General features: G+C 40.3%; 1 protein-coding gene across 1 annotated transcript in view; it reads right to left on the bottom strand.

The window, feature by feature from the left end:
• GNAQ (G protein subunit alpha q) overlaps window positions 1–26,810 on the bottom strand; it is a 292,811-nt gene that overhangs the window by 175,702 nt on the left and 90,299 nt on the right. Inside the window, exon 2 of the mRNA XM_007459886.1 lies at window positions 10,810–10,994. Within this exon, the coding sequence (XP_007459948.1) occupies window positions 10,810–10,994 (185 nt within the window). The remainder of the gene's footprint in view (window positions 1–10,809; window positions 10,995–26,810) is intronic.

Raw genomic sequence — 26,810 nt, 5'->3', positions numbered from 1 at the left:
CTGATAATGACTCACATCTCACTGTTGTGTCATAGCCTCTTCAACATCTTCAAACAATCAGCAATTTATTCTTACACATTCTGCAGTTTATCCAAAGGCCCATATGTTTCCCCTTACCCAAAACTTTCTGAGAAGAATTTGACAACAACCATTTAGTGGGCACTACTATACTGATGTTACCATCCTGAAAGTTTTGCATCAATTGGGTTTGCATCAAAAAGTGTGTTCTCAGTTTTTCCATAATATCTAATGGAAAAACCTGAATGAACCTTTATGTTCTCTCATTAATGCCCACATCGACTATACAAAGTGGGTAACAGTATCACCCTCACTTTTCAGATGAGGAAGACATAGCTTAGAAAGTCTGTAACTTGCTGAATATCCTTCGGCTGAAATCCCATAGATATATCAGTTCTGGGATCTTTACTCGAAGGTTAGCCCATTGATGATTTCATACTGCCTCTAGTGGGACAGTCAGTTATTTCAAAGATGGCTCTGCTTCAGGCAACTTCAGTATCACCTGGGAGCTTGGGAGGAATGTAGAATCTTGGGCCTTCCCCAGATACACTGAAATACAATCCACATTTTAACAAGATCTCTATGTGGTTTGCACACACTTTAAAGTTTGAGACGCACTGTTCTAGAACATAAAATCGCCATCCCTAACCTCATATTCATTTTGGATGATCCAAAGCTGCCATCGGACTATATGGCAGCTATATGCAAATTAGAAGGCACCTCATCTTCATATAGAATTTGGCAAAATGATAGTGTCATTGCACAAAGAAAAAGACAACGCTTCCTTCAGGCCGCCCTTCTCCCCCATGGCTGGGCACACACCACTCGACATCTACATAGACCATCAGCAAAGTATATGGTATTGGCCATTTTATGCCAATATCAAATTCTTGGCCAAATATCTCACTGACATTGCACTTGGCCCTGCTAACGCCAAAATTCCTAAAACTCTGACAAGCACTGCTAACACTAAATTTTCCATTACAATATGGAATATAGGATCAAGGTCAATTGAAGGATTACTGAATCCAAAAGTATTTTAACACCCAACTTTATTGAGGGTTTGGCTGCAGTGTAGTCTAACCAAACAGCTATACACTCTTATCCCTTTGCCATGAGCACAGCCTGAGGGAGATCAGGCTAGTGCCTCCAAAATACACGAGGAAAACGATGACCTGAACAGCCAAACTCCTACCACAGGGCCACCATTTCAAGAACTGTTCACCACCTCCCAGACAGGCCAATGTCTACTACAGTCAGGACAGCCTTCTTTTTAGCTCAAAACCATTATGCTTTTTACCACAGAGGATGTGTGTACATTGAAAGCAGCAGATAACCTACCAACCAATCTATCATCGTATACATCTCAACAGTGGTATCAAGTTACTTGATATACGCTGGTAATGCCAGTCCTTTCTAAGTCATTTTTCATTTTGAACAAATAACACAAGACTGTAAGAAAACTGCAAAATCATCTTACAAAGTAGTGGCGGCAACAACTTAAAGGTTACCTTCTTAGCAAATTCACTTTAAGAAACATAAAATCAGGAAAATAAATGTGTTCAAAGTATAGGTTTATAACGAATCAATCAAAACTAGTGATCATAGCTTTAAGTGGAGAATTTTTTAACCCCTTGAGAGGAAAGTGTCACAACATAACGTGACAAAAAAATGTCATAATTTTTTTAAAGTATCAATACATTTCCTTGAGGATGTTCATGTTTGGATACACGCACATATATTCATGAAAATCATAGTATATTAACAGTATGCTATTCAAAAGCACAGTTACGTAGCAAGTATAAGTGATTTGGGGTAAACAATACGGTGAAGAATACAGTACAAGAAACAGGAAGATTTTAGGCTTTGATATATGTGACCAAGATAAGCAAAACTGCCACTTTGCTAAACCCTAAGCAAGCCCCACCCTAAGTGTCAACAACAGCAAAAAGTCCGGAACTGAAATTATTTCTTCAGTGGTGTGAGAATGAGGAAGAAAAATGCTAGCATGTCTCATATTCTCACTAGATCCCTTCAAACTCCATTAGGCATTCACTTTCTTTGGTTCCAACAAATAGATTCTGACTCTCTAATTGAAAATAGATGCATTGTTTTAAAATTAAAGGGGAAAATCATGCATTACGTGGTTTAAAAGAAGGAAAGTATGTATGTGATGCTTTGCCAGGAGTTAACTAAGAACAGCCAAATGACCAGATTCACAACTTCCTACTAAAATGTGTTAAACTATGCCACATGTATTTTATATGGTGGCTGTCAGTCCATGGACGTCCAAGCTCTGAGCAGCTGAAAGGGATTCAGAGGGAGAATGCTTTAGCAGAGTTCTCGCGTGTATTTGGACTAATCAGTAATGTTCCTTAGAGCACTTGCTCTTTTCTTTCTTAAAAACAGCCAAATTGGTTTATGTTGACTTTCATATAGGAAATGTTTAGTAAATATTTGTTGAGTGACAAAATGAAAGATGACAGATACTGCATTGCACTGGGCAAAGGACGGTCTTTTCAGTAAATGAGTTAATTATATACCCATATGAAAAAAATAAAACCTGACCCCCACACACATCACACCATACTCTACAATCCATCTGAAATGGATTTTAGATCTGAACGTAAAAAACAAAACAAAGAATTTAGAAGGAAAACCTGCAGATTATTTAAACAACCTTAAAGCAGGCAAAGATTACTTTAAAAGGGTCAAAAGGGCAAAAAAACGATAAACTGGACTACATTACAATGAAGAACTTCTTTTCACTTAAAGAACTATGAAGAAAATAAAAAGCAAGCCACAAAGTAGAGGCGATATCTGCAATACATTTACTCAACTGAGATTCCTTAATACATGAAGAGCTCCTACAAAACAATAAGAAATCAGACAACCCAATAGGAAAAAAAAAAAGGGAAGACGTATTTTTAAAAAGATAACCAATGGGTGACAAATATATGAAAAGGTGCTCAACATGCCTACTTATCAAAGAAATACAACCACTATCCAGACACCAGAATAAATAAAAAGACTAATAATATACCAAGTGTCTTCAAGGATACGGGGAACTAGAACTCTCAAAGGTAACTGGTGGAAGTGTAAATTGGTACAATTATTCTGGAAAACTCTTTGGTAGTATCCACATACTGAAACTGACCAGATGTATACCTTCTGACTCAGCAATTCCAAATTCTAGGTACGTAACCCAAAGAAACACATGCTTATGTTCACCAAAAGACAGGTACAGGAATATTTATATTGGCATTATTTGTAATAGCCAGAAACATCCAAATTTCTATTAACAACAGGATATATAAACACACTGTAGCGTATTCATAAAATGGAATATTATACAACTGTGCTGTCCAATACAGTAGCCACTAGTCACATGTGAATATAAATTTAAAAGATTAAGTGAAGTAAAAATTCAGTTCCTCTGTCACACTGGCCACGTTTCGTGTGCTCAACAGTCATCACATGTGGCAAATAGCTACCATATTGTACAGATATAAACCACTTTCATAAAGTTCTATGGGGCACTGCTATTAAACAGCAATTAGAATAAGTGAATAAATGAAGTAACAACATAGGTGAATTCCACAAATGTAATGTTGAGTGAAATAAACCAGACACAAAGGAGTATTATACTGCATGCTTCTATTCATACAAAGTTCAAAAACTAATCTATGTTATTAGAAGGCAGGACGGTAGTCCCCCCTCGGGGTTGGGAGTATTTTGAAGGAAGCACAAGGAGGCTTCTGAATTCCTGGTCATGCTAATCTGGACGAACAGGTCTGTATGCAAATGTGTTCACAATGGAAAAATACATGGACAATACTAATGATGTGCACACTTTTCTGTATACAAAAATTACCAAAAAAAGAAAAGAAATCAGCCTCAGTCTATTGCTCAAGTCTTTCCTTGCTTCAGAGTTCTCCTCTGATGAATATGAACTCAAGATAACTCATCCTGCATAAATGATACGGCATGCCTTTGGATTATGGATTAATTTTAGCCAAGAAAAGGGGATTACAAAATTCATCTTCTATTTTTATATGGCTGACATGGGTATACAAAGAATAAAGAACTACAGTGGAACAAGGATAAAGTGAGAGAAAACATGGCTAGGACATATTTGCAAGACATTAAAAGAGAAAAGAAAGTACACAAAGGGATTTTGAAAGCTGATACAGGTTACTAGAGAATCCGTGTTGATCAACTCCCCAGCAAGAGTCCTAGAGAGAAAGGAAAAAGGGGTAAACCAACCTCAGAAAAAGAGGTGGTTGACACATCAAGTGGGTCATGAAAAGTCTCTAGATTCCTTTAGACTATTTATTAGAAAGAAAACTCTCAAAGATTTGTAGAAGCAGGAGTAGAAAGTTTCCCTGTGAAAAAGTACAGGCTGTCTTTGGTGGCCAGAAGCCAACAACCCAATTAAAATAACTATCGTTACTAACACCCACAAAACCTGCAGCTGATTTTGAACTTTGAACACTGTTTTTTTTTTTTTTTAAAAAGTACACAGACATAAATATCGTAATCACTTATGGGACTGAGATGCAAAGAAAGAAAAATCTCCACTCGGCTAGAAACCCCTGTCAAAGCAAATCTGTTTTTAATTGTCTTTTCTTTTAATTCTCATAAGTACTCTGGAATGGACAATGTTCAAAAACGGTAGGAGCTTTAAATTATAACAAATAACTTTAACAACAGCTTCATCTCTTTGTTAGAGTTTTGGAATCAGAGAATCAGCATGAAAAATAACTAGTGCTGGAAAGCATTTTAGAGGTTGTCTAGTCCATCCCTGGTCTTATTTCAGCAAAATGGCCTTAAAGAATTTCACATGTTAAAAATACATTCTATTTTTGAACACATCCAGATAAGGAGATTTCTCTTGGTATCCCATTTCAATGACTGTCACTCTGAGGAAAGTTTTCCTTAGATACCTCCTAAATCTGGTCATGCTGTTTAAGCTATTGTCTGTTTGTTTTATTCTTAATAAAGATGGAAGATAAGTAGTATTCGTTCTCTCCATGATGACAAATTCATCTTATAATAACTTCCAAACATTTTTTTTCTCATTTGCAAGACATTTTCACATAGATTATCTATTTAGTCCTTGAAATATCTTCTTATTATCTGTACCATTCTACAGATGAGGAAATTCAGGCTTAGAGAGTAAAGAAATTTAGGCATAGGGAGGAAATGTGACAATCCCAAGGTTACTCAGTTATTCGGTGGTTTGTCTCAAACTCAGCTACTCACTTCATTTATAACTGTTGCTATATCACTAACCTCCCAACCTTCCCCGATATCCCACCATGAACAATGCCAGAAAAAGAAACTGTATTTTAGGACAGGCTTAGCGAATGCTGAGCAAAACTGGAGGGCTTGCATCTATAGAGAATCCATTTGTCATTTTATTTTTTAAATTGATGGTATGATTTTGCAGTGGACAACTGTGATTTGTGCCAGCATCATTCCTCTTCTACTACTAACTGTACCCAGACTTCCCTCAGGGACTGTCAATCAAATTGCCCAGCCCTGTCCACAAAGCTAGCACAGAAGCCGGGCTAGACAAATCAGGCAAGTTTTCCCAGGAATTTGAATCCTGAATGGGGTGACACAAGACTGGAAACGGTCAGAGTTCGTGCTTCTCTCAGATGAGTTCCACAGACCTGTCCTGGCTTCCGAGAGTTAGTCCTTCAGCTTCTCCTCAATTCTCCAAGTGACTTCACAGTCCCATCAATTCTTCTTCTGCTTAAGTTAGCCAGTGTTGGCTTCAGTTGCTTGCAAGCAGAGAACCTTGACTGAAACAACTCTTCAGAGGCACAGATACCGACATATACTGATTAAGGTCTGCCTTTATTATGTGCTTATCATACAGGTGACAAATATTAAATTGAAATCAGTCTCTTAGAAAATTACCTCATGTTGAAAAAAGTAGTACAGTAATTTTCTTGTTCAACTGATCAAAGGCAGGAACAAGTTGGCAAGCCCTCCAGAATCTTGGCTACATTTGTCTTTTGAAAAATGGCTTCTGGGAGCTTAGATTTCTCAGGAAGCACAGAAAGTTCAGAAAGCTGTAAATGTGCTTAACCAGGTACTTTCCCCGTGACACGTCCTTTCCTAGAAAGGTTCTGGGAGGACCAGAAGTATTTGTTGCAACATGTCCCCTCAACCTCTCCACCCCCAGGAGAGAGGGGAACACAGGAGTCAGGCCCGGAAACTGCTGGCTGGCTGGTCAAAGGCAGCTGCAGCCTAGGTGCTAAAAGAGCCCTGGTCATCAGGACTTTTGGGTCTAACAGTAAAAGCTAGAAGAGGTGACTGTGTCTACCGAACATTATAGCATGTGGCTGAGTTCTACTCAATAACTGTCTTGAAGATTCATCTGATTCTTTTCTCTTCCTGGGATTGGCAAAGGGAGCAAAGGCCTTTCAATACGTTGAAACTGCTGTAATACCTGGAGTTCACAGTTCACAGAAATGATAAGCCAACAGTAAAGGGACACCAGGACCTGCTAACTGGAGTGATTCACTCAGTGAACAAAAGCTCCTACAACATTCCTGGCTTCTTGTGGGGGAGATAAATTATAAAACAAGAAGCTTGCTCACTGTAAGGTAATCTGCAATCGAATAAAAAAGTAAGGCATGTGTATATGAAACAACAACAACAAGCAAAGCAGGAAGAATGCCAACTACCAGATACAGGTAGTAAGGACATAAAAATCAGGAGTTCAAAACCTTGTGATCTATTTCCCCAAGCTGTAGAGCTCAAGACAGTTCTTATCATGTTAACACAGAAATTTTATTGAGCTGATTTCAGGGCCCAAAGAATAATCAGAAGAGTATGCCTGTATAAGACAGGAAAGCATAAGATAATACTGATGAAAATTGTACCTTTCGGAAAGTAAGAAATGACAGAGTAATCTGTCTCATCATTGAATGCCTTGCACCTAGTGGAGACTTAAATGGATCTTTTGATTTGACTAAGCAACAAATATTTAATCCCTTTCAACATCAGCTATCAACACTTGTGTTTAGGAAAGAGGCACAGTAATATTTAGAAATAAATAAACCCGAGCTCACAGTATTCAGAAGTCCTCAAACACATTCTCGTACTTGGGCTGAGTCCAAGCAGCTCACCTATAAATATTACTTGTTTGGGAAAGCAAGTCCAAGAACAGGATAGTGGATACACGCCCAGGGAGGAATTAATCTGTTTTTTTGGTAAAAGTTTGCAATTTATTACAAGCTCCCCTGGAAATGAAGATCCCTGGAACACTGAGTAAGGGCCCTGAAGAGACATGCAATTCAATGCCACTACCTGGGGCAGAGGCTGTGGCCTGGACTCCCCTTGACCACTGTGCCAGCCCCCAGCTAAACAGTGAGACTTTCAATTCAATGTAGTAACACCTACACAAGAGCAAAAGAAATTCCAGTATTTCAGCATGGCAGTCCCCCAGCTAGACCAATTTCACAGCAAACAAAACTGTGAACAATTCCTCAGTTAAGAACGGGCCATATCATCTGTAAGCTACATTCTGCTTTACAAAATATATGAACTTGGAAGCAAGAACAAAAGTTAGGCTGGACAATACTGGAAAATGTTTGTTTTTATTAATGCTACCACCATAGATTATGGCCAATGTGGCAGTAGGTGCAAAGAAGCTTTTTAATAAACCAAATGGTTATTTATGTTATATCTTTAGGGTCACAAAATAATACAAATCACAACACACTGCCTCCAAGTAATTGCTAATAAAATGCACACCAGTTCCTTTAAGCTATTTATAAAATATTAGAGCATACTGTAACCAGAAACTTCTGTAGGAAATTCTAACCAAGACATAAAATATTATTATTATTAAGTAGGTATCATAAATATAAGAAAATAAAAAATTCAAACTTCTTAGCCTGGATTCAAAAGCTTTCAGAAGCACATTCTAAGCCTTTTTTTTTTTTTTCTTTTTTTTTGGTTCTTATTTCTTCAGTTCTCCTCTATAGGAATTCTGTTCTAGTAAAACTGGCCAATTTATACACTGCATGCACATACCTTCTTCTGAACATCTACTCTAGCCATTCCTCCTCCCCAAAGTGCCCCTCCCTCAGCTCTGCCCTTGCCTCTTTCTGGCCTGCAAATTTCTGCCTAGCCCTGGTTAACCTTCTCTGCCTCCCTGACAGCCCATTGCATTTATTCCCTTATGTATCAACAGCTATCTATTGATTTGAATAATCATTTCAACAATGGTGAGGGGCAGGAGAGGAGGCTTTCAGCTGTTTAAGCTTACAAATTATTTACCTATTCATAAAGCAAGTATCTTTTGAACACCTACTGTGTACAAGATACAATGCCAGGGACAATGAATAATGCCAAGATGGAACTGACACAAGATTTACTTTCAAAGAGCCTAGAAACTAGTCAGGAAAATAAGATCAATACCCAAATCATCATAACTAATACAAGCTAGGCAACTATCAATACTCCAGTATGGGTTCTGCAAGAGGGTGGGATCACTTAGTACCACAGGGGGAGCAGAGAAGAATGAAGAGGAATCGGCAGTTGGGTGGAACAGGAAGGAGACAGACGACATTATTTCCTTAATAAGCTTTAACAAAGGCAAGGAGGGAGCGGAGCTCAGGAAGTTAATGGAGGAAGCAAGGGGTGATGCTTTAAAATTCATACACGTTGTAGAGAAAATGGAGCAAATGTGAACATAATTTATATTATGAACTAAAGGGAATTAAACGTATTGAGGAATTCAGATGTCAGTTACTATATTAGGCAGTATGTTAAGTAACCAAGAGATGTGGGAAGATTTCACAGGATAATTATGATCTCTGAGAAAAATCTGTATTATTATGTTTTATGATGTTGATTTTTAACTGAATGGTATCCAACACAGTAAAGTCTGCTTAACTAGAATTGATACAAAGAGCTCAAATAACACACATTAAGCATTCTTCAATGTGTTCAATGAATAGGGCATAAATTCCACATCATCTTCTACATCTGTGTGTCTGTACAATGAATGATCTTCATATGAAAATTTAACACCAAGGCGAGATCCTGAAGGATTCTTCTGGAGCACCAAGAAAGATGATTTTTTGGTATAATTAAGGAGACCGCATTATACTTTAATGTGTAAACTGGCAATATGTATGTATATATGTAAAATACACAAACAAACATCAATTACACCACACATGTGGTAACTCAGACAGAATTCATCAGATCATCATGCCATCAACCAAATGTAGATGGGAAAAGTCACTGGCATTTAAAAAAATTCCTTCTACAAAATAGTCTCACAATTCCAACAAAACAAGCATGCCACCTATTTCAGAAACTGCTTACAGTGAGATTTCTTCAGGGGTGGGCCGGGGGAGGGGGGGACCCTGATCCTTTTAAATTCAGACTGCTTCCATATCCAGGCAGCCTCATCTGATTCAGGTACCATATTCCCATGAACCTACCCAGATCTTTTCACTCTTGAGAGTAAAAGCAGGGAGGGTTATTTGTGGAGAGACTGTCGTTGCCATCGGAAAACTAACTGTGAAGGTATCAACTAGATAAGAAGCAGCCAGTTGATTTCAAAGAACCACCCCCCCAAACAGAAATGCCCGATTTGAAAATGATCTGAATATTTAGAAGCTTCTAAATGGTAACAGAAGCAGAGGTACAGAGAACTGCTTTATTTTACTTATGATTCATGTTTGTGAGTTACGTCTCAGTTAATGAGTCACACTGGGCATGCCTACTTCTTCCTAGTACTCATTGATACTGGTATATGGAAATATCCTCAAGAGTAGATTATCAAGAGTACTGAGAGAATGCAAGTTCTGACGGAAGGTCCTGAAATAAATGTAGGTGCAAAGGTAGTGTTCTGTAAACAAAAGGTGAGGTTTTACCATCTTATTATAAGATCAGCATCTACAAGTTGTAAGGAACAAAGACTACATCCATCAGTAGACATACTGATTAACAGGAGGACATTTCTACAAATCCCAAACAGATTCCGCTTCCCTTATAAACTCCTGGCATAAACTCAAACCTGGAGACATCCTCAGATGCACCAACCTTGTTGGGCATTATGTAGCTATAATATTTGGAGGGTGATTAATTACAGCAATTGTTTTCACCTGAATAAACAAATATGATTTTCTATTTCAAGTAAGAAAAAATGCTGAATATTGGGAAAGTTTGCTTGTTTTCTAAAAAGCTAAAAATTAATTTTTCCCCCCCCTAACCCTTTCTCAAGTGATTTTAGAAGTTTCCATTACTCTAATACAACTCCAGGGAAACGTGTTTGAAAGGTTACTGGAAGTGACAGATGGGCCTATTTTGAAATAAAATTAAGCCTGTGGTACTACTGAAAGGAAGTCACGAAATCCAAAATTAAACTGGACAGAATGGTCTTAAGCTGTTTTTGTTCTTTTTTCAAGGGAGTACAAAGAGTGGGAGGTTGAAGCAAGGCCACTGCTTCTCATCTGAATCCCCTCACTTGGGTCAATTTGTCTTGAACTGACAAACTGTCTTCTTAAGGTAATGTGTGCCCCTACATTTTAAACATCCATGTATCTATTGTTGAATATACAAACGTCCTTCAGTGATATCACTAAGAATACAACTCCAATTTTTTATAGTTATAACTTTAAAGACTTAAGAAAAAAGAAAACAGTTATAAACAACTTGTTGAGCCACTGAAAGCCCCATTTAGGATGAGATGGAAAACGACCATTAAAAAAGCCACCACACATCCCAGCTCTTCCCAGGAGGAGCTACGCCTACCTTATTGTGCTCGTACTTGTAGGGGATCTTGAGCGTGTCCATGGCTCTGATCATAGCCTGCATGGCCGTGAAGATGTTCTGATACACCAGCTTGGTGAAGCCCCTTTTGTCTTCATCAGAGTAGCCCGACCCATGGATGATTCTCATCTGCTTGATAAACGTACTCTTGCCACTCTCTCCTGTCCCTGAAAGAGAAACAACAGCAGCTCATCAGACCATGAGACCTTCTCACAGTCTCCCAGACAACTAAACTAGGAACAGGACTTGGACGTGACATCTCCAAGTGCCTGCTGAGAGGGGCATCACCAGAGGGGGAAATGCCACCTATGGTGAGCACTCAGCAAAATTAGAGCAGTGACAGTCCATTTCAGAGGCAGATGAGCTTTAAAAGAACAAAAAACCGTCACCTCTTTGGAAGCTGCTCAGCAGGGAATTTTGATAGTGATTTGTAACCACGTATCTTATACGAAACACAATAAAAACAGCATCGTTTGAACAGAATGAACACTTGATAAGGCTCTCTTCCCTGGAGAATGTCTGAAATGATTCCAGGAGGCTGGGATGTTTAGCCGGGATTTGGATCTGAAAACGACAATGCACTCACACAAATGCTGGTCAGAGAGTGGTAAGACAAAAATGCTGAAAATTTCTAGACATTTTCTCTTATTTTAAAATGGGGTATGTGGAGAACACAGTACCCAGATAAGAATTAGCATTTTTCAGGACAGCAAGTATCAACTGTATTTATTTCCAGGGGCTTTGGTCACCTGAGTTATGCCAAGGAACCACTGAATCCAGAGAAGACACAGCGACTCTCCCTCCTTCTGCCTACTCTTAACTATGACACAGAAATTTACTGTTACTGGATTTTTTTCTTTTGTGTTCTCATTTTTCCCTTCTTCAATATTCCTTTTCAGTTACCATAAGCCTGAAGATAATCCATAACAAAGCTACAAATGCCTGTGGGGAGGAGGAAAATGGAAACATGAGATCATTTCACTGAACGACAACATATTTCTTCTACAGTGAATCTGAAACTGTGAATCTAAAAACTTCATTTTTTAAAATATAAGTGGTTTTGGGAGTATGTAACTTCATTTCTGAATATCTCCCACTCACTTTCAAATTTCCTTGAAATTTCCAAAACAATAAATGTCTTTGTCTTCTCCTAACAATGTGGGGAAAAAATTAAAAGTTTTTTGGATATTAAACATGGAAGAATAATAATACACAGGATGACTACAGCGTCCTCATTGCCATTTCCTATCAACAAGGCATTAAAAAAACAACAACAGCAACAAAAAGGTGTAAAAGGAGAACTAAAAACTAGGAATAAAACATCTGTCCTAATTTTGTTTGGTTTTTCTGGTGGTTGGATTTCATTATCTTTATAAACAATCATGAAAAATTCAAATAAGTATTACAGTTTTCATAGAAGCACTCTTAAATGACTACAGATGTCTTGGTAAACACAGAAGCCTCACATAGTTACAGTGAAAGATGAACTCTAGCCCCACAGTCCAGTGGTCACCAATTCCTTTATCCTTTTCATATGACTTTTAATAAAGTGATCTGCAATTTCTTGAAATATAAAATGAACACTTCCTTTATCATTTTCACATGACTTTTAATAAAGTGATCCAGAATTCCCTGAAGTATGAAGTTAACACTGCAATGTGAATGCTATCAACCCATTTTAACAAGATTAATTCCAAGGAGTTAAAAATGAACTTCTTATAATCCCATCCATGAATACTGGGAAAAAAAAAAAACCCAGAAAGTATTTTAAAAGCTACGAAATTGTTTCTCATTACCAATCAACAATTTATAGAAAGAAACCAGTATATTTACTTTCTGAGCAATTCAAAGTATGGAAGAAAAAGACCTAAATCGCTTCTCTGTTTATTATCCTTATCCCAGAACCAACAGCTTGCTCTGAGGGCCCAACTAGAGACATAATCATCAAATCAGAATCTCTGCCAGTTTTTTCCACACCAAAAACAAGAAGAAATCTTAATATGTGAGGTTAATGGTATGAAAAGAAAAGGAAAGAGAATCGAGCAAGAGGCCTCCTCCTAGCTGAGAGGCTTTTATGTACTTACCCTCTCAAAATAAAATCAAGAAAGTAGAAGAAGAAATCTAAACCACACTGGCTTGTGTGTCACTTAAGTCGTGTTGGGCAAAAGCAGTCAACACTTAGCCCCTCTTGGGATCTACACTAATTAAGTCACTAGACATCACCCTAATGAAGACTCCGATTATAGGTGGAATACGGGACCCAAGAATGAATGAAATGGGGAGAGATTAAGAGGAAACAAAAAAGAATCCAAAAATCAACTCCAAAGTAAGACATGTTCCTGTTGCCTCAGATACACCCGGGGATCCTCTCTCTCCATTTTACCATCTTGCTTGGTGCCCCAGGAGGCTGACTGGGAAGGATTTCACATCAACAGCTCTCTTGTGCTTGATCTTCCTGGGTTTATTAGTCCATAGGAGACACCAGGAGGAGACCAGAGAGTAAGAGAATGAGGAAGGTGTATCTATTTCCCCAGTTTGCTCCGTGCAAGGGAACCACAGATATGCTGTGTCCCCTTCAAAAGGCCACAGCTCCTGCTGGGTGGCCCCCTCTGGGTGCCTGTACCTGCTCCCTCACCTCGCTGGCCCCTGGTTATTGCACTCATTAGCCCTCACTGGTTACCTACAACTGGTCAGTACCTTTGTAAACAGTCCCTGAACAAGACTCTTCTCAGTCACCTAGCTGGAGTAGGCCATCTGTCTCCTGCTGAGACCCTGACAGGTACAAACAGCCAAAGGAAAGCACGGGCAGCTTAATAAATGAAGGAACAGGAAGGCAAGGGAATGGAAGTACCCTCTCTACTTCTTCTGCCCTTCCTCTATAAATCCTGCTGCTTTTTATCTAGTCACTAATTCACTCTTATAACACTCTTCTGGAAGCCAATCATGATGACACAGCCCAAAACCAGAATCTAGGGCTCGCTCCCGACCCTCCCCCAAAAGTACTAATAAATCTAATACTTGTCCCCCAGAGTATGTACACGTGAGCCTACCTGTCTCCCTGCAACACACGCTTTAAGACTAATCGCCAATCCTGACAGGGGAAACAGTCAGTCATCTCCACCACCTGAATATCCTCTCTCTTACAAAGGAACCAAAGGAAATTTGTGTTCAACCCTTTATACTTCGCCACTTTTAAATACACTGTCATTTTATCCTTTCAAAACTCTATGAGACGGATGTTTTTTTCCTCATTTCGTGGAAAAGAAAAGGCCTTGGAAAGGTGAGGGACCTGAGCTAGGATGACAATGGCTGGTAAGTGGCAACAGCAGAGCTCGAGCCCAGCCTTCAGCTGCCCAGTTTGGGTTTGGCAGTACTTCCACAGTCATGGCTGCCCAAATCCAGGATAATGAACTTCTACTGCCCACACTCTAAAAATGTCTCCACCTGGCTTTGACTACACTCAACTTTCATCCATCCGAACCCAATTCTGAATTTCTGAATACTACGTCAATTAATAGGGACCCATTTGGATTCTTGGTACCGTCTTCCAGGGCTGGCCACCCCTCCCAGGTAAATTTTACTGACAAATTGAATACTCACATTTTGATTCTATTGTATAAATGCAGCAAAATTCAAAGTGAAGGCAAGCTTCACTTAAGAGAAAATCTGTGTAACGCAAATGTTATAGGTACAATGGTAAAAGGAGTCAAAGTATTATTCTGTACTACGGACTAAAACATCAACCAAGCAAAGAACTCAGCTTCTTTGTTCCGTGAAAAGAGTTCTATCATGGAGACAAATTAACAATTCTTCACAAATGTGTAAAAGGCACATTTCACGTTCTTCTCCTCTTTTCATAAACTTACACAATATTCTCAGGGTTTGAAATGGACATTTTATTTCATTTGATTTATGCATGTTAATGGGTTTTCGCCCCTATATTTTGGCTGTGTTGGGTCTTCGTTGCACTGCGCGGGCTTCTCATTGCAGTGGCTTCTCTTGTTGCGGAGCACGGGTTCTAGGTGCGTGGGCTTCAGTAGTTGTGACACACAGGCTCAGTAGTTGCGGCGCATGGGCTTAGTTGCTCCGCAGCATGTGGGATCTTCCTGGACCAGGGCTCGAACCCGTGTACCCTGGGTGGGCAGGCAGACTCTTAACCACTGGGCCACCAGGGAAGTCCCAGAAATGGACATTTAAAAAATCTTGGGGAAAAAAAAAAAAATATGTTACAATAAAACAAACCCCCAGCTGTTCCAAATTATAAAAATGATGTTTCCTAAGGCCACATGGAAAGCATGAGAGACTTCACAATTCTTTATCTCTGAATGAAAGAAAGCAGACTTCTACTAGTAGGTTGCTTTGTGAATCCAGGGCTGGCTAATCTCTTTTCACAGCAGAGAGCATAAGTAACTCTTAACTTACCTAAAGAAATACAAATCTACTATTTTATCAAAGCCATCGATAAAATCAAATCTAGGAAGGAGCCCTTATATTAAATCTAGGGGGTGGGAGGCTCCATCTTTGCTAATTTGAATATATCTCCAATCATATTATTTAATAACAAGCATAACACACACAAGGATGTGAGGCTCCTTCATTGGTCTCTATAAATGTGGCTGAAAATTTTCTCTAGAAAAGTTATTTGTACCTATGGTTAAGTACTACGCCTTTTCTCACCTCAGCCCATCAAAACACCCAGAAATGAGACTATTTAAGAATCATGCTATTTGGGACTTCCCTGGTGATGCAATGGTCGAGAATCCACCTGCCAATATAGGGGACACAGGTTCGATCCCTGGTCCAAGAAGATCCCACATGCCGTGGAGCAACTAAGCCCGTGTGCCACAACTACTGAGCCTGCGCTCTACAGCCCGCAAGCCACAACAACTGAGCCTGTGCGCCACAACTACTGAAGTCTCTGCACCTAGAGCCTGTGCTCCACAACAAGAGAAGCCACCGCAGTGAGAAGCCCACGCACCGCAACGAAGAGTAGCCCCCGCTCGCCTCAACTAGAGAAAGCCTGCGTGCAGCAACGAAGACCCAACGCAGCCAAAAATAAATAAATAAACTTATTAAAAAAAAAAATCATGCTATTTAAAAAGGCCACTGGGCTTCCCTGGTGGCGCAGTGGTTGGGAGTCCGCCTGCCGATGCGGAGGCCACGGGTTCATGCCTTGGTCCAGGAAGATCCCACATGCTGCGGAGCGGCTGGGCCCGTGACCCATGGCCGCTGAGCCTGCGCGTCCGGAGCCTGTGCTCCGCAATGGGAGAGGCCACAGCAGTGAGAGGCCCGCGTACCGCAAAATAAATAAAATAAAAAATAAAAAAATAATAAAAAGGCCACTTCATCTAGCATGCATAAGTGATTTTGAGGGATACATTTTTCTTCCCTACCCACTAGATCAGGATAAGCCACAGAGAGCAATCCCAGTTCACTTCACATGTCCTTCCATCAGGCCAAACATCAAAAATGAATTTATATAATATCCTACTGTGGAGGGCAACACTTTGTAAGCTGTTAGAATATGGCACGTTCAACATACGCGCTCTCTCTCACATACACACAATCTGATGCTTTAGGCTTTGCCGAGATCTTTTCAACACAAGAGGATTTCCACGTACAGCTTCTACCACAAATCCGTGTTTATTCTATGTATCCTACTCATACTAACCATCTATACCTTTACACTGATTACTCGGCCCATTCTCAAGATGCAGTCTGTAATTAGTTCCCTCCAATTAATCTCTAAAAGCAGGACAATTTTTCTTTTTTTTTGGCTTCTTGCTCAGCATGTTGTTGTTTTTTAAAATTTATTTTAGTGAAGTTGATTTACAATGTGTTAATTTCTACTGTACAGCAAAGTGATACATATATATATGTATGTATATATGTATATATATATACACACATTCTTTTTCATATTCTTTTCCATTATGGCTTATCACTGGACACTGAATATAGTTCCCTGTGCTATACAGTAGGACCTTGTTGTTTATAGGACAGTCTTTCTTATCCCACACCCTACCTGACAGTTTTAAATCTAATAATACATTACCTTCTTTTTTTACGCGGGCCTCTCACCGTTGTGGCCTCTCTCGTTGCGGAGCACAGGCTCCGGACGCGCAGGCTCAGCGGCCATGGCTCACGGGCCCAGCCGCTCCGCGGCATGCGGGATCCTCCCGGACCGGGGCACAAACCTGCGTCCCCTGCATCGGCAGGCGGACTCTCAACCACTGCGCCACCAGGGAAGCCCTACATTACCTTCTTAATGGTAATGAATTGTCATTTATTGTTGAAAGCAATCATGGACTCAATGGTTCCTTCTTTCCCACTGAAGCTGGCTTCCTGGGCTACACTTTTATCAAAAGGGCTGTGAAGCACAATCCACGTATACACAAGAATTGCTCAGTGCCCTAAAAATGCCAGTTACGACTATCACTGTCTGAAAACATGGTGTGACCCATTTCCACACACGGCCCCTGGAAAACAATCACTGAACACTTCACTATCAGGAACTTCAAGGGTTCATTCCTTTTATCCTGAAAGTAAGTCAGAAAATAGACCTTCTCGGGGCCTCTTACAGGCTCAGGGAGACCCATACCACTGCCACTTTTTATAGGCTCCCACCCAGGAAAAAGAAGAAATGCCAAAATAGAGTTCTAAAAACTGTGGTATTTAAAGCTGTACAATGAATATATTCGTTTTCTCCTTCTAGTGCCTTTCATGACTGTATTTGGAGATATTGTCAAACCATCAGAAGTCTACATCTGAAGCCTTTAGTTAATGTGAAAGCTCAGGCGAAATGCCCCTGCCCTCTTGATTGGCCAGCACCCAGATCAAGAGCAGCTAAGAACAAACCCTAGTCTCAAGGAGCTCAACTGTAATCCAAGTATCTGTACTTAAGGTCCATTGGTTTAGGCCAAGAGTCTAAAATACGGAATCTCAGCACCACCAAAGCTGAACCTGGGCTACTTCCAGATAAACTTTTTTTTTTTTTTTTTTTTTTTTTTTCGTACGCAGGCCTCTCACTGCTGTGGCCTCTCCCGTTGCAGAGCACAGGCTCCGGATGCGCAGGCTCAGAGGCCATGGCTCACGGGCCCAGCCGCTCCGCAGCATGTGGGATCCTCCCAGACCGGGGCACGAACCCGCGTCCCCTGCATCGGCAGGCGGACTCTCAACCACTGCGCCACCAGGGAAGCCCCCAGATAAACTTTGATAAACCAGAACCAGAAATTTCAAGGATGAATTTTCTACCCACAAGCACATCATCAACCAACCCACACCTGCAAATACTTAATAGCACTGAGATAAAAGTGATTTAATAACACGGAATCAAAATGCAATCCATGTGTTGTCCACATTCTGGGTTATATACTTAAAAACACACATATTCTGCCTCCCACCCATTTTCCTCCACTTAAATTGGAAGCCTGCTTGTGAAATTGAACAGTTCTAATACCAAAGTCACCATTACTTCCTCTCCTTTAAATTTTCTTTTTTTTTTTTTTTAATTTATTTTGGGCTGCATTGGGTCTTTGCTGCTGCACGCTGGCTTTCTCTAGTTGTGGTGAGCAGGGGCTACTCTTCCTTGCGGTGTGTGGGCTTCTCATTGCGGTGGCTTCTCTTGATGCGGAGCACAAGCCCTAGGTGCGTGGGCTTCAGTAGCTGTGGCACGTGGGCTCAGTAGTTGTGGCTCGCCGGCTCTAGAGAGCAGGCTCAGTAGTTGCGGCACACTGGCTTAGTTGCTCCGCGGCATGTGGGATCTTCCAGGACCAGGGCTCGAACCCGTGTCCCCTGCATTGGCAGGCGGATTCTTAACCACTGCACCACGAGGGAAGTCCCTCCACTCCTTTAAAGACTGTGCTTTAAGGGCAAGGGTTGGGAATACTTGACTCTTTACCCCCAGCAAGGCTGACGAAGGTTCTAGACAGTTTTTAAAATGCAGCATGGAAATTAACTGAATTTAGTATCACCAACTGTGAGTGGATACTGAATAGATGAGTAGGTTAGTAGTAACCAGGACTATTAATAATAACTCTCATCCAGTTAAGTTGTTTTTAAAAGGAAAGACAGGCAAAATGCATTGAAAATGCAATCTACTGAAAATGTTTGGGAGAGGGAGATTATCTAGCCCTGGGCTTCTCGAAGCAGTAAGACCCTCCTGGGTAAGGTGCTTCCAAGGTTACTCAAACACACGAGAGAGCATTTTCTTAGAATGTCCATTTTACCATCATGTGTTCACTGTAAACATCCATGTATGAAAGACTAGCATCAGTTGACTGCACCACCTTCTGAATATACCAAAAGCCATTAAAATGTACACTTTAAAATAATGGACTTTACGGTATGTGAATATATCTCAATTTAAAACATTTCAAGCTGACATCAGTATAGTTTGGAGAAGAACAGGAAGTTTACCTGAATTTTCAGGCCAAAATTCTTCAAAATGGTTACTCTGGGCCAACCTGTCCAGCCTCGCCTGCACCCCCAGACCTCTCCTGCAGGAGCCGGTTCACTCTCTTCTGCCTCGGGATGTGTTTCAGAGAAAAAGTTTAAGAAGGCCTGAACTCACTTATTTTACAAAGGACGGAAGGAAAGTGACCTGTTCAAGGATTCTGCTGGATGAAAACTAATTAGGAAGAAGATGGACTGTAATCTACCAAGGCCTCCGGTCTGCCCAGGGCTCTTGATCTTATGCCCTTGTAAACTTTCTTTTAATAAAACATTTTTCCAACTTAAAAAGTTATAAATATTTATTATAGAAAATTCAGAAAAACAGAAGAGGGGTTTTCAAAATTGCTAAAATCTGAACATTTTGGTATATTGCTTTCCAGATTCCTTTTCTAAGCAAATGTTATCATAAGAGTGTGTGATAATTTAACAATTCCCCTGTCACGACACGTTTTGAGTACTTCTAATTTTTCACTTTTATAAACAATGTTGTGATAAGGAAAACATCACAGAAACGCAACTAGGTGAGAGAGTTGTAAAGGCTCTGGCCATCCTATAGTAGTACCAGTTGACACATCCATCAGATACTTCTTTCCCCACTTTTTTTTTTTAAAGCAACATTACTGTGATATAGTGTTTTGTAATAAGAAATAATATTCTTAAAAGCTTTTGCACAGCAAAGGAAACCATAAACAACACGGAAAGACAACCCTCAGAATAGAAGAAAATATTTGCAAACGAAGCAACTGACAAAGGATTAATCTCCAAAATATACAAGCAGCTCATGCAGCCCAATAACAAAAAAAAAAAAACCTAATCCAAAAATGGGCAGAAGACCCAAATAGATATTTCTCCAAAGAAGACATACACCGATTGTCAACAAACACATGAAAAGATGCTCAACATCACTGATCATTAGAGAAATGTAAATCAAAACCACAATGAGGTATCATCTCACACAGGTCAGAATGGCCATCATCAAAAAATCTACAAACAATAAATGCTGGAGAGGGTGTGGAGAAAAGGGAACCCTCTCGCACTGTTGGTGGGAATGTAAACTGATACAGCCACTATGGAGAACAGTATGGAGGCTCCTTAAAAAACTAAAAACAGAACTACCATATGACCCAGCAATCCCATTACTGGGCATATACCCTGAGAAAACCATAATTCAAAAAGAGTCATGCACCACAATGTTCACTGCAGCTCTATTTACAATAGCCAAGACATGGAAGCAACTTAAATGTCCACTGACAGATGAATGGATAAAGAAGATGTGGCACATATATACAATGGAATATTACTCAGCCATAGAAAGGAACAAAACTGAGTTATTTGTAAAGAGGTGGACGGACCTAGAGTCTGTCATACAGAGTGAAGTAAGTCAGAAAGAGACTAACGCACATATATGGAATCTTAAAAAACGGTACTGATGAACCTAGTGGCAGGGCAGGAATAAAGACACAGACATAGACAATGGACTCGAGGGCACAGAGTGGGAAGGGGAAGCTGGGACGAAGTGAGAGAGTGGCATGGACATATATACACTACCAAACGTAAAATGGATGGCTAGTGGGAAGCTGCTGCATAGCACAGGGAGATCAGCTCGGTGCTTTCTGACCACCTAGAGGGGTGGGATAGGGAGGGTGGGAAGGAGAAGCAAGAGGGAGGGGATATGGGGATGTATGTATGCATATAGCTGATTCACTCTGTTGTACAGCAGAAACTAACACAATTTTGTAAAGCAATTATACTCCAATAAAGATATTTTTTAAAAAAGACATATTATTTGGTCTTCACCCCAGTTTTTGGCACAGAGTTCCTAAAACCCTTGGAATTTCATAAGCAAAGGGAGTATCAGAGGTGTTTTGTTATGTTAATGAGGTGACTTTGGAAAAGTGCCTAAGGATGGGGACTGGTTACCAGGGCAACCAGCCAGGAATAGAGAAGTGGAACTTTCAGTCTCACCCCTGACCTCTGGGGAAGGGAGGAGGAATTGGAGACTGAGTTCAGTCACCAGTGGCCAATGGTTTAATGGCTCATACCTATATAATGAAGCCTCCATAAAAACCCAAAAGGACAGGGTTCAGACAGCTTCCGGGTTGGTGAACACGAGGAAATTTGGGGAGAGTGACACACTCTGGAGAGGACACGGAAGCTCTGTGTCCCTTCCCACTTACCTTGCCCTATGCATTTCTTCCATCTGGCTGTTCCTGAGTTATATTCTTTTATAATGAACCCACAGTCTCTAGTAAGTAAAATGTATTCCTGAGTTCTGTGAGCTGCTCAAGCAAATTAATCCAACCCAGATGTCATGGAAATATCTAATTTATAACCCTTTGGTCAGAAGCACAGGTAACAATCTGGACTTGAGATTGGCATCTGAAGTGAAGAACAGTTTTGTAGGACTGGACCCTTAACCTGTGGGATCTGACCCTATCTCCACGTAGCTAGATCCTAATCTCTCCCGCTTCAGTAATCCGTTTCTACCCTTCTGATATATTCTGCATATGCTGCCTATCCTGGTTCCTCTTTACAGCTCTGTGACCTTGGGGAAGGTACCTGGCCTCCCAAAGCCTGTTTCCTCATCTGAAAATACCACTACCTACTGCTCTGCTCCGAGTTTTCAGTGAGTTAATCCAAGTAAAGCACAGTGTCTGATACATAGTAAGTACTCAATAAATACCGCCTATAATTTTCAGTGTAAAATCAAGCAGAAAAATGAGAGAATAGTCTGATACAGGGCTGGGGGAAAGGCAAAAACTAACTAATCAAGAGAACAGTTTAATTCAGTATTTTTCAAAGTGAAAATTAATGCCTCCCAAATCCATGATGAACAAAATACCACAATTTTAAATAAGGCTACTTTATTTATAATAAAGCACAGAGCTGCACTGTCCACACTGGCATCTGAGAAGATGCTTTAAATTCTGTATCCAAGGCAAGTACCTTACTCACCTTATTCTAGTCTAGGCCCTGATTTTAATTCTCCACTCCCCAAATTAACTGAGATAATCATCTCCAGTATCTCAATATTTAAAGCCATAGTGTTTGGATATTTTTAGCCTGAATTATTTATTCACCATTTTATTGGGTACATGCTGCATTTTGTTGGGTGAATGCATACATTCTTGCAGGTATCAGAACATAAGACACACCGTCCTTGTTTTCACAAGGGGAACACATAGTGTGAGTGGCACATGACATATATAAGATAGATGAATAAAAAAAAAAAACCGGGGCTTCCCTGGTGTCGCAGTGGTTAAGAATCCGCCTGCCAATGCAGGGGACACGGGTTCGAGCCCTGGTCCGGGAGGATCCCACGTGCCGCAGAGCAACTAGGCCTGTGTGCCACAACTACTGAGCCTGCACTCTAGAGCCCGCGAGCCACAACTACTGAGCCCGCGTGCCACAACTACTGAAGCCGGTGCGCCTAGAGCCTGTGCTCCGCAGTGCGTGGGGGCCGCTGTGGTGAGACGCCCGCGCACCGCAACAAAGAGTGGGTCCCACTCACTGCGACTAGGGAGAGCCCGCGCGCAGCAATTTGGATCCCAATGCAACCAAAATTAAATAAATTAAAAAAAAAAAATCTGATGGAGACAGGTGCTATGCATTGAAGAATTAAAGAAAAACAAAATAGAATGACTTAGGAGTGACTTTAATTTGCGAGGCCAGAGACAGCCTTTCTAAGAAGGTACCTTTAATGCTGATATCTGAATATTCAAGATCTAGCAACACACACACACACACACACACACACACACACACACACTCTCTCTCTCTCTCTCTCTCTCTCTCTCTCTCTCTCTCGCTCTCTCTCTCTCTCTCTCTCTCTCTCTCTCACAGCAAAAAATGGAAACAACATTCCAAGCAGTAAATCAGCTGACTCAGAGGTCAAAGTGGGAAAGAGCTTGGCTGGTATGTTGCAGGTACAAGAGGGCAATGTGGCCGAGGTGTAGCAGTTACTGGGCAAGAGGGAGGAGAGAACATGGGAGCTCAGCTACAAAGGCAGAGGCTACATCACACAGGGTGCTGTATCTTAGAAAACAAGCTTGGACTTTATTCTAAGTGCACTAGACAGCTTTGGAGAATTTTAACCAGGGAAGTGATATGGTTTGATTTAAGCTAAGTAAAGAATGGATTGTAAGAACAAGCAAGTAGGGTATTTCAGTAATCCAAGCAAAAGATAATGGTAGTTTGGACCAGGATGGCAGCAGACATGATGGAAAGAAGTGGAACAAATTCAGAATCCAGTCTGGAGTTGGATGAAAAATGGGTGGTGAGGGGAAGAGATAAAACAGAGATAACTCCTAGATTTTTGACCTGAGTAACTAGATGGATGGACGCCCTAGATTCTTAGTTAGAGAAGCCTGAAAAGGAAAAGATTTGGGCAGAGAGAAGCATGTTCAGTTTGAAATGCTTATTCACTCCAAAGAGAGCCACTTTTGTACACTTACAACGTCTGCTGCACTTACGTGGAGGACATACATGAAATACAAGATTCAGCTTGTGTCCTATATTCTCTGGGCCTTCAACAAAAGCAACAAAAGCCATGACTGAGGTCTTTATGCTAATGGATGAGTCAGAGCAGACTGCAACACTGGGGCTATAATTTCACTTCCTATGAGATAAAGCTCCTCATGTAAAAGAATATGAAACTTTTTAAGGTGTAAGTTACACACACACTTATCTATTTGTTTATATTTACAAGGTGCTGATAAGGCTACAGGTACAGCTCTTTAGAGAATATTATTTGGGATGCATGAAGATACCACAAAAATACCAAATCATCACACATTTTAAGAAGTAGGAACCTTTCAGAATAAATATCCACCCACAGACTTTTAACATTGATTTTTTTCAGAAAATAAAAAACATGAATAGTAAGTGGCCCAGATTTTTAGGTTACACATAATCATAAACTGCATACTTTAAAAAGGCACTGGTTGGAAAATGACCAGACATCACACTCTGGAAAGCACTCTGAAGGCCTCATCAAACCAGTAAATACTTGCTCAGAATAGAACGGCTCATGTGGCCCTCTCTCAAGGAAAGCAACAAATTAAATCTGTAGTGGAGGAAAAGGCCCAGGACAGACCTGAAATGCCATTTTCCACTTCATTTCATATTCCACAGAAGATGCTATACAGGCAGGCGTGCGGAAAGAGCACTGGCCGAGGCTGGCCCCACCAGCAAGAGCGATCCTCACGTGGTCATCTGGCCTCCAAATGCTGAAGATGAGGGGAACTGGCCTGGAAGACCTCAAGGGCTACCTCCAGCTTTGGGATTTTATGTTTATTTTCCTTCTCTGTATGTAGTAGAGAGCATTAAAAATCGTTCATTATATTGCTCATGAGGCAGGGAAAAAACCTGACCTATTATTTTTACTATGTATTCAAATATTAATTCCAATGACTTGACTTAAAACTGTAGTGGCCTTCTTTCAAGGTTAATATGTCAAGATTTTTTTTGTTCTTTTACTCATGTGGGTTTTCACTTTGAGCCTCTAAAAATAATTATCTTTTGAGGTAGGAGAATTAAGGTGCTGGAGGGAGCGAGCAAGCACTGCTCCAATTAAAAGCAGCAATGATCTGGGCTGTCTCACAAGATACATGGGTATTCAGATTGCATGCTTTTTGACTTAATATCACTCCAGGACTTCACTTAATGACACTAGGAATACTAAGAAGGGCTTCTATATGTTCCAAGTCAGCCTAGTAAGCAAAAAACTAGGAAAGGATCCTGAAGAGACTGCACCATGGAAAACAAGAGTTAGTGAATCTGCTCACTCATGTAGAGAGCAGTTATCAAGCTAGCAGAGACTTTTAAAAGTTCAGGTGGCATCTGAGATATGCAAAACTAAACTTACAGAAATGTCTCCCTTCTCTTAAAGGAAGAGAAAGAACAGGATTTAAAAACACACACGAAAGCGAGCCAAACCTATGCATTGTTTACATTTTTAAAGTTCTCTCTTGGGGGGAAACGTTGATCAAAAACCACAGTACCTGCTGTGGGTGTCATTATTAGCATGAATACCACCCAGCCAAAGACTCGTAAAACTAATCATTTCCAAATGGCTTATTTGGGAGGACTCAAAAAACACACCATGGGGACATGCGTTAGCTAATCATTGGGGTTCTCCGTTCGCCCAGAAGCATAAAACAAAAATAATTTTTAAGATTCAGCTTTTTTACTCTTCCAAAATATAGCAGAGGGAGGAACACTCCCAAACTCATTCTACGAGGCCACCATCACCCTGATAACAAAACCAGACAAGGATGTCACAAAGAAAGAAAACTACAGGCCAACATCACTGATGAACATAGATGCAAAAATCCTCAACAAAATACTAGCAAACAGAATCCCAACAGTACATTAAAAAGATCATACACCATGATCAAGTGGGGTTTATTCCAGGAATGCAAGGATTCTTCAATACAGGCAAATCAATCAAGGTGATACACCATATTAACAAATTGAAGGAGAAAAACCATATGATCATCTCAATAGATGCAGACAAAGCTTTCAACAAAACTCAACACCCATTTATGATAAAAACCCTGCAGAAAGAAGGCATAGAGGGAATTTTCCTCAACATGATAAAGGCCATATATGACAAACCCACAGCCAACATCATCCTCAATGGTGAAAAACTGAAACCATTTCCACTAAGATCCGGAACAAGACAAGGTTGCCCACTCTCACCACTCTTATTCAACATAGTTTTGGAAGTTTTAGCCACACCAATCACAGAAGAAAAAGAAATAAAAGGAATCCAAATCGGAAAAGAAGAAGTAAAGCTGTCACTGTTTGTTTGCAGATGACAGGATACTATACATACAGAATCCTAAAGATGCTACCAGAAAACTACTAAAGCTAATCAATGAATTTGGTAAAGTAGCAGGATACAAAATTAACGCACAGAAATCTCTGGCATTCCTATACACTTAATGATGAAAAATCTGAAAGTGAAATCAAGAAAACACTCCCCTTTACCACTGCAACAAAAAGAATAAAATATCTAGGAACAAACCTACCTAAAGAGACAAAAGACCTGTATGCAGAAAATTATAAGACACTGATGAAAGAAATTAAAGATGATACAAATAGATGGAGAGCTATACCATGTTCTTGGATTGGAAGAACCAACATTGTGAAAATGACTCTACTACCCAAAGCAATCTACAGATTCAATGCAATCCCTATCAAACTACCACTGGCATTTTTCACAGAACTAGAACAAAAAATTCCACAATTTGTATGGAAACACAAAAGGCCCTGAATAGCCAAACCAATCTTGAGAATGAAAAACGGAGCTGGAGGAATCAGGCTCCCTGACTTCAGAATATACTACAAAGCTACAGTATTCAAGACAGTATGGTACTGGCACAAAAACAGAATACAGATCAAATGGAACAGGATAGAAAGCCAGAGCTAAACCCACACACATATGGTCACTTTATCTTTGATAAAGGAGGTGGGAATGTACAGTGGAGAAAGGATAGTCTCTTCAATAAGTGGTGCTGGGAAAA

This window comes from Lipotes vexillifer, unplaced genomic scaffold (assembly GCF_000442215.2).
Source record: "Lipotes vexillifer unplaced genomic scaffold, Lipotes_vexillifer_v1.1 scaffold1429, whole genome shotgun sequence".
Classification (NCBI taxonomy): Eukaryota; Metazoa; Chordata; class Mammalia; order Artiodactyla; family Lipotidae; genus Lipotes; species Lipotes vexillifer.
The sequence above is the reverse complement of the archived record's forward strand: the minus strand, read 5'-3'. Positions and strand labels throughout refer to the sequence as shown.